General features: G+C 40.9%; 1 protein-coding gene across 3 annotated transcripts in view; it reads right to left on the reverse strand.

Moving 5' to 3' along the window:
- The window catches only part of mast1a (microtubule associated serine/threonine kinase 1a), a 68230-nt gene that overhangs the window by 19440 nt on the left and 36784 nt on the right, over positions 1 to 12006 (reverse strand). For all 3 annotated transcript variants that reach the window (XM_065958449.1, XM_065958444.1, XM_065958455.1), the window contains 6 exons: positions 11896 to 11971; positions 11272 to 11344; positions 6829 to 6989; positions 4971 to 5046; positions 1356 to 1565; positions 1123 to 1224 (listed from right to left, as the gene is read on the reverse strand). In XM_065958449.1, the coding sequence (XP_065814521.1) occupies positions 1123 to 1224; positions 1356 to 1565; positions 4971 to 5046; positions 6829 to 6989; positions 11272 to 11344; positions 11896 to 11971 (698 nt within the window). The remainder of the gene's footprint in view (positions 1 to 1122; positions 1225 to 1355; positions 1566 to 4970; positions 5047 to 6828; positions 6990 to 11271; positions 11345 to 11895; positions 11972 to 12006) is intronic.

A 12006-nucleotide genomic window follows, 5' to 3' on the forward strand; every position in this document is an offset into this window, starting at 1 on the left:
AACATTCACACACGTTAGACTCACATCGAATCATACCTGGAGTTCCATAAATTAGTTGAAGCACATTTCAAGTTGTCTTAATAAGTAAGCTGAAGTGAGTTATTTATCGTACGCATCAACAAGTCAAGGACACGGCTCTGTCTCCACGCTGATTGAGCTGCTGAGGAGACAGAGGAGAGGTCGAGGTGGAAAATAATATTTTTGATTTAAGTTGGTAAAATATCCTTCAGACAAAAGTGTGTCCTCTACATGTGCAGAGACGAGCAGCATGCAAATAAAAGACATGACCTCTACCGCACGATAACGTAGATTGTCGTAAGAATATCCCAAATGTTGAATGAGAAAGAAAGGGTGCAACTCTAGTGCTGCTTCTTCCACATGTCACATTTAAATGTTACCTTATTGACTGACTCTGAATCTGTTTGGATTCACATCGCTTCCATTCCTCCCTGTGACATGAGAACTGCATGTCCCTGTTTTTACATTTTCTGAAGTTTTGTTTCGAAATGAAAAATCCTCCCTGATCCATCCTCACAATGAAGTAAGGTTTGAAGGCTGAAAAGTCACTCAAACAATAAAAATGTCTTTCATAATAAAGTCAGGTACTCTTAAAAAAAAAAGGTAAGTATAAATGGTCAAAGTCAAAGCTACAGAAAACGTGTGATTTGTAGTCCTTAACATAGGTCAGGCCAGAAATGCGAGATCCTATATTTCACACAATGCAACTCAGCGGTGCCGTTCGTTACACCCTCCCTCACTTCTAAACAAGCGGCAGAGAGCTGAACTTTAAATTTGACACGGGTTAAATAAATGCGAAGTCAAAGTAATAAAAAACTAAACTCCATATATCTTTCAGCACAGCTTCCAGCACTGACATACTTAGAGAAATCTGTGTTTCACCTCTTCAGACTGAATGCACAGCAGACAGTCTGCCCCAGTTCTGCTCTTCCTTTCATGCCTTTTCAGTGTGAAGGAGTCAACCCTCCATCTCCATGTGGGAGGACAGGAGTGTTTTCCAGCAGTGGAAATGAAAAAAACACTCCTTGCATGTATAAATGATCTTGTCATTTGATGAACCTGCAGCTATATTTAAAGAAACAAAAAACAGACTGTGGGACTCACCAAACACTCGAGGAGCCTGGCTGGACGAGATATGATGATGAAGAGTTTTTTGACCAGCTCGATGACGAAGGTGACCTCTGAACTCTCCGAGCGCTCATACGCCTGATGGAGAAGAAGAGGCAGACGCATAAAAAAAGACATAGAAAGGGTCGGTAAGAGTTGAGCTGAGTTTGGGATTGAGGCAAAAAAAAAAAACCCATAATTTTACATCCCTCTCCTCATCTACGACTCACATCATTCAGCAGCTTCTCCAGGTTGTCCTGCAGTTCACAGAAGTAGACGCTGGTGATGAGACCCTCACGTGATTTGGTCAGGCAGTCCCTCGACAGCTCAGCTACCTGGTGGTGGATGAAGCTGAGGACCCCGTCGGCCAGAGGCAGCACGCTCTCTGGGGAGTAGCTGTGCATGAACTCGGCCAGCCTCTCCTCCATCTGAGCTGTGGCCTGATTGAAAAATGAGCTGCTGGTTAACAGTCAGTTCGTCTGTTACCAGATTGTGAAGCATGTGTTTCAAAGAGAATGTTTCCAGCTGTCAGAGACTCGCATCACATATCCAGAAAGGCTGAATTTTGGTTTTAGTTCACTCCACTACTCACTCCTATCTCTGCGTGTGTCATGTTCAGTGTTTGCAACGGTGAAATACAACTTAAAATGTGACCAGATGTAACTCGACTGCCGTTTGTTGCACTTCAGGGTTTCTAATTTGGACTTTTTGGACTTTTGAGTCAATAATGGCATCAAGCATTAATCATTCAAACTCAAAAACTCACATTTGGAAAAACTTTTTATAAAGTATGCTCGAAAAATGTGTCTGTTTGCATTCACACGTGCAGCCCGTGGGACATTTTTCAGGACTTTTGTGCATGTGTGCTTTCAATAAAATCTGGATCATTTTACCTTGATTTATCTACAGTATATCATTTCTCATATAATTATTCTCATAAAACTTGTAAATAATCCTCTTTTTATACTTTTGGGTCTCAATTGACAACTGAGGGCAACACCTTACTCTTAGGGGCAAAATGCTGTGTGGCACATGCTATCAGCTAACAATGCTAGCTACTGTTTGGTGATGATGGACAGCCTGTTTTAAAAGTTTTTACAGAAACACCTTTCTGCTGCAGACAAGAAAAAATGTCTTCGCCTGCTAAGTCTGAAGGGAAAAAAACAAAAAGTTGTGGGCCAGACAGCTGAACAATGATCTAAACCTTAACCAGAAAACCATGTCAAATTGTGCACCCTATTATCTGTCCAATTAGTCATAACAAGTGACCGCTTTTTCACATTGTTATTTCATTCCTTGCTATTGTTAATAAAGAGCTTCATAAAGTGATTTAAATGCCACACTGGACCCATGATATGTAATGTTTAAGAGGCGGCCAATTAGAAGATCAGAAAGAACATGAAGTCGTGTGAATAAGGCTGAAAACATTTTCTACAGCTTGAGTCACCTGCATGTGCAAGACGTCTTCTATAAAGCAGCCAACATTACTGTAATTTAGAGGCCATTAAGCTTCCATTAAGTAGCTATTTCAGGTATGTAACTGCAGATTATTCTTGTTATAATGAAGGTGAAGTGAAAGTAATGTTCAGGTTTCATGCACAGTCAGGAGAAGTGCTCAGTAAAGTGTGGCAGCGCAGCTTCACTCATATTACTGTAAAAGATGCTGAGGGTCTGGTGTGTGTGTTTGTGTGAGTAAAGGAGACCTGCCTCCATCGTCACATACATTTCCTGACCTCCACTGCCCAGTTCACTGAAACAGTTGTCTCTCTCAGACACTTAGTCGTGGAACCATGTCTCAGTATATAACCCAAGCAGACAGGTTTAAGAGGTAAACGTTCAGTTGGGTCACATATCAGACTGGAGTGAGATGTTTGATCCGATTTTGTGCTCTTGATCAGAGACTCATAGGTCAACTCTCACGTCTAGGACGAAGTCAACCTCCAGGAGTTGTTTTCACATGCCGCATTAAAAAACAGCTTACAGCGATCAGTGGAATGAAATTTCCCTGGCAGCCCACTGACTGAGCGCTCTCTTTATGTTGGAGGTCACAGGAGAGTGTTAAGCCTCAGTTTAAAGTAACAAGGTCACAGAAGTACAGAGATAACAGCTGAGAACAACAGAGCCAGGCTGCATGAGGGAATCTCAGAATAGACTTAAAGCACATAGCCAAACAACTGGGGCACTGGCTTATGCAAGATAATGGAAACACATTTATCCCTTCTAGCAAATTTTATTAACGACAATAACGAAAAATTATGTATGTTCAAAATTCACAATTTAAAGTACCGGTACTTAAAAAGTTCATCCAAACGTCTGCCCACTGTCTAACTTACAAAAATACAACGCCAATGTTTTGGTTGTGCAAAATGGACAGTTAGTAAATACTTCATTTAGCACGCAAGACAGTTTGCAATACTTTTCTATGCACCTGTCTTATGAAATAGATTTGCAAAGTATTTATTTATTTTTGCTGATAACATGTCTACACTCCTGCACTTTAACTTATGTATCACTGATTGCACAGCTCTGGACAGCTCCCTATGTCAATACCATTTAAAACTTTGTTTTTGCACATTTACATCTAGCTCCAGCAAAGTAAGTTGTATTTAATATTTTCATATTTAAGACTAGTAATGCTTAGTTAAATCCTGGCTGTATATATTCTCATTCTTAGTTTTGATATTTTTAGTGCTTATTTACTTTGTATTTAATATTATATTGTGTTTATTTGCTAATAATGTGTGTTTGGATAACCTGCTGCTGTAACGCAACAATTTCCCAGTTTGGGATCAATAAAGTAATTCTATTCTATTCTATTCTAAATTTTAAATAATAACAAAAAAATCAAGAAACTAAAATCAGCCTTTTGCAAAAAAGAAAAAGCCGGGATAGTCATCTTTAACACAAGTCCCGCCTCTGAAAAGGCAAATAGCCTATCACAGTGAAGACCTTTTGGGCACGTCCCTGTACTGGATATATATGTAAAGGCATTTATAATCATAAGTACAGCATATCAAATTAATCCTCCTGAGATTATGAAACCAATTGTCTGGTATAATTTAAAAGCAATCATCTCCGGGGAGTGCATGTGTGAAAACAGCTTAAGACAAAAAAAATTGAATAGGTATCAGCAGGGCATGTATACTACCAAAGATATGAACCTTCTTTGGCTCCAGGCATTAGACATTTTCCAGATTAGACCACAACACAGTGTTTCAAGCTTGAGTCATTCTGCAGATGTTTCTATCTCTCTGATCTTCACCTTGCTCTTATACTAAATGCATACTCTCCATGCATTAGATTCCTGTAGCTTCATGTGCCTGGAGCACTTCTCTCTCTAAGATCCTCACAAACATGAGGACATACTCGTCTTGTAGACTACTGTAGGAGATTTCACATTAGATTAAGAGTGCAGAAAGCTGCAAACAAGAAACCCAAGACCTTTTGTGAATCATCAAGAGCAAAGAAAATTTCAAGGATGATGGATACATGAGGGATACATCCCTTTGTGTTTGAAATCCAGTTTAAACTCGCTCCAGGTTCAATTTAAGCAACCTGAAGTAAGTCATGCAGCCACATTTTTCAGTAAATTAAAGAGTCTTTATACTTCACATGTCCTACCAGGTATGTACACATATTCAGCTGATAAACAGAAACTTATTGTATATAATATCAGTTATGTGATAAGTGCTGAAAAAAGAATCTAGGATAATCCTTTAAACGTCAGTGTGACTCAGTGAGGCTTTGGAGGTGGCCTCTGATTGCATTCATACTGTTTGGATTCATAATTCAGGTGTGTATGGATGCTCAGTTCACACTTGTGTACTTGTTTGTGTAAGGCTGACCTTGGGGAATCGCTCCTTGTAGACATGGTTCATCATCACTATTTCATTGTCATAGCAGGAAGGAGAGCGCCCCGGGCTGCAGGGAGACAAACACAGAGAGCAGGAGTGTAATATACAGCACACACTGAGAATATCAAAGCAGGCGCGACTGAACAGCAGGGGGGGGGGGGGGGGGGGGAAGAAGGCAGCGGGTGAGATAGACGGAAACAATTCTGTATTTTTGATTTAAATGGAAAAATAATCAACTGCTTCCTGACTTGTCCGTCCTGTCAGTACATGACGTTAATCGTCCAATCAGAAATTCGGTACACACTGCTTAGTTTCTCTAATGGACCCCGTGTCCTCCTGCACGCCACGCGCCCTCTTTTATTACACGCATCAGACGTCAGACGAGTATGAGTACATGAGGAGTCTGAACACATGAGCAGATGTGAGGCAAAGGAAACACTGGCAGAAGAGGAGCTACAAAACAACATTTTATGTATCTTGCTGAAACGCTACCAGCGCTGACTCCAAAATTCACAAGAATTTTCACCCACAAGATATTTGACGCTTTACAGAAGATGTGAACACTGATAACGAGGCATGTCAAGGCACGCAATAAAGGCACACTGAAGCCACAAGATGGGATTTTATCTAGGACTGCTGAGAAGATGAATATGAAAACTGCATACTGATTAGCAGTGACTTGAATTGGGAGAGGGGGGGGGGGGGGCGGCTGTAATAGGTGTGGTTGGTGTAGAGAGACTTCACCAGAGAGATTTCTCTTAATAGAGAAACTGCTGCACTCGAGAGAGGCTTAAAGCACTGCAGGACAGACTGGTAATGATACTGCACAGGTGGTAGGAAGCAACTGGGTATATTTATTCAGGTACTGTTCCAAGGCTTTGAAAAACTGGTGCTTTTTTACTTGTAGTACAATATAATAGGAAGGTTAATAACCATTACAACGAATTGTAACTTGTGTGTTTACATGTTATGCACAATATATACAAATGGTCTGTTAGACATGATGCCATAGAGTTATCTCCGCTACAGTACGAAGAACCAATTCATGGGCCAAACTGGTGTTTTTTAAAAATACATTTCTTATTATCAACAATTCTCTGAATAAAATGTGAAGCAGACTTTAAATTGTGTTAAAGGTACAGAGAGACAGAGAGGATTATACTACATCAGACTTTGCCTCAACATCCAATACCAATTATGAGGATCAGTTTATTTTGAGTGTAGCTCATACTAAATAGAAATGTTTTATGGAAGCCATGAATAATCAAATTATAATCCACTGTCAGTCCACTCAGGGGTATCCAGGAAAAGTTAGCTTACGGCTGTGCTCTCACTGTGCGAGTGTGTGCAGTCATACAACCAAATTTTAAAACGTGGCTGAAATTCAGAAAGGGCCGTAACTACCGCTGGTCTCCCCTTGTACACGGCACAACAAACATTGCCAGCTTTGAAATCAGTAGTGACAAAAACGTGGAATTATCACCCTGAAATCTTACAGTTAACTTCCCTGCAACACTTGTGTATCATTGTTTCCTTTATTAATCTTGAAAGGGCAGCTTATTGTCCTTTAACGACAACAAAACGAAAAGTTGATGAAATTAATCCCACAAAAAACACGATGACTGTCAAACAATGAATCATGTTTGTTTAATATTTGTAGAGAGATGTCACATGAAAAAGTCAAGTTTCATTGAACTGTCTTTAAATTGTGAAGTTTTGGTTTTATCTGCCTTGTAGTAGAAGAAAGCAGCATCATGCAATCCCTTGAAAGGCTTGTGAGAAATGTAATGCTTGTAATTTAAAAAAGTTAAAATGTAAAGGTGTTGTTTTGGAGGAGGAGTTCTCATACCTGAGGCTTCGAGAGCGAGGGCGGACGTGCGGCGAGCGCCGACCCCCGTCATCGTCCGTGATGCTCTCGGTGCTGCCGAAGTGCTTGGACAGAAAGTGCAGCTCGTCCATGGTGGGCTGGAAGGGCAGCTGGTGCAGTCGCTCCTGGGATGAGCTGGATGACTGCAGAGGAAGGAAGAAAAAGAAACAAAACGATAAATTGCAAGAAAGCCTTAATCGATGTGATGACAAAAAAGAGAAGAGAAGAGACGAGAGCACAAGGTGTACTATGATGTGTGTGGGCGGAAAGAGATGGAAAACAAAGAAGAAACTAACCTAAAAGAAGAAGAAAGGAAAGGCGCAGAAACAAGAAAAATATCCAGAAGGAGTAAGTGTAGGAGGGCAAAGAGAATAACGTGGACTAAAAACCAGAGCTAAAAGTCCGCAGGGAACCAAAGAAGTGACTGCACGTTGAAGTTGACTGCTGCGTCAAGAGTCTGCTGCCGGAGGGGGGTTAATGGCAGCGCTATTCCATCTTAAACAAAAGACGTTTCTTCAGCGCAGGAGGGAGAAACCGGCCTGGATCGATGGGGAGTCCTAATGAACACATCCTAATGGGACACCAAGGTTGGTCTCTGGCCACACAACAACCTGTACTACTATACAAAAAAAAATCCATAAGAACCTGTATTCACAAATGATCTACTTTGCAGCTGCAAGCTTGCAAGCTGCAAAAAAAAACAATGAATGAGATTTTGAATGCGGCATTAGTCCAGTCAATAGAATCAATTAGAAAAGTTCCCTGGAGATACGGAGGGCTCTGAAAGCTGTTGGATATCACAGAGGGATGTTTAAGTCTGTGTGATGTCTGTGTCTCTCCTTTCATGCACACACCGGCTGCATTTCAATTCACATAATTATGTCCAGAATTCCTCCATATGCATCCTTGTCCCTCCCACAGTCGAGTCATGACAGAAAGAAGAAGAGAGGAATCCAGGGGATTTTCTTTTTTTCAAAGCAAATGAATGTTTTTTTCCTCTGAAGCATCAACTGAAGTCGGGTTCACAGCTTGTGGAACAGCTGGATCGGCTTTAACAGCTCTAGAGTTGTTTTGTTTTAATGCATTGAAGTTTGTATTTGCCTCTTTCGTTTAGTCTACGGCATTACCAGGACTATTAGTTTATTTTTTTGACACATTAAACATTTTTTTTTTGTATCTCCTACTTTGTTTAGAAATTCATCATTTAAGTTTCAAGATGTGGATCAGAGTGTCTCACAATTTATTGAAGATAATCTGCGTCCAAAGGGGTTTATATGGTCATTTGCTGCATTGCAAAACGGTCACTGGTCTCCATCCTGGGGTCTGGGCCCCCATAGGAGTAGTGCAAAATAACGTTTTGTAATCTTTGCTTTGTAACAAATTAGATTTTCACTTGTAATATGATAATAATATAATATGTAATAATAACACATTCACTGGATGATTTATACAATGTTTTTCTGTATAAAGAAGTCTTCTTAAGGCTGATTCTGTTTTATCAGTAAAAACAATTAACATTGATTTTAATTTGACAATTTGGGCTCAAAGTAATAAAAGTTGTTCGGCACAGCTTTAGAACAAAGCTTCTTTCCATCCATAGTTTCTGTCAAAGCGACTCTTTTAGCGACGCGTGTTACAGTACCTGATGTAAATACACCAAGGGACAGTTCATTTATTTTCACAAAGATGACTCTTATTCTCTTTTCTGAGTACACCTTCAACTATCAGACAGATCAAAGGCTGATCATGAAAGATAAAGAAAAATCTTTGCGATGAATGATTAAAGTTGTTTATGAGACCTAATTTAGGAGAAATAATACATGTGGGTTAGTTTATCCTGAGAAACTGGTTCAACTGATTTCACGAAGCAGTGTCATCAGGTAAACGAACATTATAATTATTTATTATAAATTCACATTTGCAATGATTTCCCTCGTTTTCTAACCCTGGTTTAACCCTTTGTACTGTCTCCTTCGTAACCTCCACTTTTAACTGTTTACTGCATAAATCAACTGTGTCAATGTGTTTCATATAAACTCCTCCTCCTCCGCGCGCACACACACATCCTCCTTTCATCTGCTCTGTTCAGTATGCAAGGGTCCCGCTGTAACTAATCAAGCGAGTAATGGTCCATGTAAGAACCAGCGAAGCACTGAAACCTGAGGTGGTGGAGGGATGGAGGGAGGGAGGAGGAGGAGTGACAGAGAGGGAGAAACCGTCCTCAACCTCTTCCTCCAGTAAAAAGAGATCAATGAGTTGCTGGCTGTGTACGCCGCTCTATACATGCTGCTGTGAGGAGACGGGCAGTCAATGAATGAAATGATGTGTGGAAGAGCAGCACAGATGCAGAGGCAGTGATTGTGTTCAACATGGGGCCGGAGATGAACGGGGGAGTGGATTATGAGTCAACACCTTAGCTTCACCTGAGTGTCATACCCATTAAGGTTCATTTCTCAAATGGACTATTTACCAAAATGGGCCTTGGCAGCGTTCATCTCGTGTGCCTTCAATATCTTTTGTTCAGACAACAGTGAACGGTGTTGATGTCTCTGTGGTTGCTTCACTTCCACCTGCACTCGCTTTTATTTGTACTGGTTGTCCCTCTCATCCACACATGCTACTCTTTAAAGTGATGGATGGAGAAATAGTTACGGTAAATCTGTGCAGCCTCAAGGCAGAAATATAGATTGGCTACATTGCTTAAATTATCCTCGCTCCATTTTTGTCAGAAAGGCCAAGTCATCAGCTGCAGATAAATCAGGTCGATCATATCTTAGCAACTGATTAGTTATTTTTAGCTCCGCTTTGACATGCAATGCATGTTGCAGAAATCCAGCAGTGAAATCCTTTTAAATAATCGTCTGAGACCCGCAGCTGCCAAGTCAGAGAACACATGGGGCGTGTGTGTGTGTGTGTGTGTATGCATGGCGTTTAACTGAAAGTTTGCAGCGTAATCATTTCAAAGCAGAACGGGGAGAAAAAGCAGTGAAACATGCAACTTTAGAGTGAATTCAGAAGTAGAACAGCACACTGATTTTTATGCATGGAAATATATGCAAATGAATTCTTTTGCTGAGATACATATTCATGCTGAGGATATAAAATCCACCTCATCAATTAATCACTGGATGAGGAATCTAAAAAACAGTTCAGTGTCTTCACTTCATGACACGGGCAGCACAAAGAAAAAGCAGATTCCAGACTTTAGTGTCGATTACTTTTTCTCCTGTTCGTCTGGTGAAAGTGAAAAGAAAATGAAATGTGCAGCGTTTGAGCCGTACGAGCTTTCACTTGTCATGCTGTGAAGAGGAGAAACATGAGGGGATTTCTCTGTGAAAGCGGTCTAACCATCAGAAACTTCACATTTTACTTCAGAGTAACTGTTCAGGAGACTGCTGCGACACTGTGCTGCTGTCCTGTCTGACAGCCAAACGTTTTGAGTTTCAAGGACACACAATGTCAGCTCTGTTCCACATTGGAGAGAGAAACTCATACGACATATGAGCAGACGTTACTGCACTGTAGTGACATTTGAGTTATAGGCACACATGATTGAAGAATAAATCACACTTCTGATTGAGGTTGTCAAAATGTTCAATACTAAGAAACTTTTTTAATACCACATGTGTTTTTTTTTTTAAACGATGCACTGTATCTGATCGGTACCGGAACTCCTCCTGAAGAATACGTCAATAACTGAGAGCACATTTGGTGAAGTACTAAAGGCATTACTGATACCTGTCTTGGTCTGGAAACAACTATTGGTTTGAAACTGAGTCAAATAAATTGGATAGCTGCAGGGACTTGACGGATCCACATAAACAGTTACTGTACATTCAGTCCTTTAGCTACGTTCATTTCGTCACAATGCAATGCAGACTATTTTTTTTAATTAAGATTAGGGGCTTTTTTTTTTAGACTTTATTGTCCCCAAGGGGAAATTCTTTTGGGTTGAGAGGAATTTGTGCCTTTATTGTAGAGATAGGACAGTAGATTGAGTCGGAAATAAGGAAGAGAGAGAAAGTGGGGAACAATATGTGGGAAAGGAGCCACAGGTTGGATTCTAACCCCGGGTAACCCGCTTGGAGGACCACAGCCTCCATACATGGGACGCAGAACCACTACGCTACCGGCGACCCTTACTAATTACATTTTAAGTTCAACAGTAGTTACTGACCAGACGATACTTCATACAAAACTTTGTTCGACACGGTTACCCTCACAGATAATCACTTTGGTAAACTGGAGCTAAAATGGAAATCAGTGTAAGTGGTTATGATCAGAAGAACCTGAGTGATTATTGTCTTTGTTTTCAAAAAGACAAGCGGAGAGAGTAAAGATAAGATTTGAAAATGATGAGAAATCAATGTGAAATGAAACCAGAGCTCAGAAGCTTTGAAAGTGCGTCCTTGTTCTTGGTCTTACTGTTGAACTGGGTGTATTGGTGCCATATCCTGAGGACGGCAGAGAAGCCAAGGACCATCGACGACCATCAGCCCTGAGGGAAAGAAAAAACAAAACAAAAAAGTGGAAAAGTGAACATCAATCAAAACCAATAACAACTTCCTACAGCCAGAGCTCCATTATCAGATTCTATTTCAGTCCCTCCAAACACCACATTTGACGGTTATACAAAAAAAAAAAACTCCTCCAACTTCACTTCCTTTCAATTGATCCTATTACACTTTCCCTCCTGTTATTCCTCTCTTCCCTCAGGCCGTCTGCAGCCTTCCCTGAGTCTGACACTTCCTCTGAGTGATGAGGGATTCACGTTTGGACAAAATGCTGCCACCTCGCCTCATCCATCTCAGCCCACTAAAAACCTCTCCGTCACACGGACACTCAGAGGGAGCAGGTCAGGACGAAGACAGGGCAGAGTCATGCAGTTTCATTTTTTGCAGGTTTGTGTGTGTGAGTGGGTGTGTTCCCTGTGACACCCTGCGCATGAGTGTAAGAGCAAAAATAATCCCACAGAACAACTTCCAATTCACACTGCTCCTGCAGCTTCGTATGTGTGATTTACTGCGTGATCAAAGGAGGGAGGCCAACCTGCGAGAAGAGGCGAAGGAGAAGTGGGCGGGGCCACTTGGTGAGAAGTTGCGAGGGCTGTCCAACGGACTGCTTCCTAAACACACACATGAACACAACACGAGAGAAAAA

The sequence above is a fragment of the Labrus bergylta genome, chromosome 1 (assembly GCF_963930695.1).
Source record: "Labrus bergylta chromosome 1, fLabBer1.1, whole genome shotgun sequence".
NCBI lineage: Eukaryota > Metazoa > Chordata > Actinopteri > Labriformes > Labridae > Labrus > Labrus bergylta.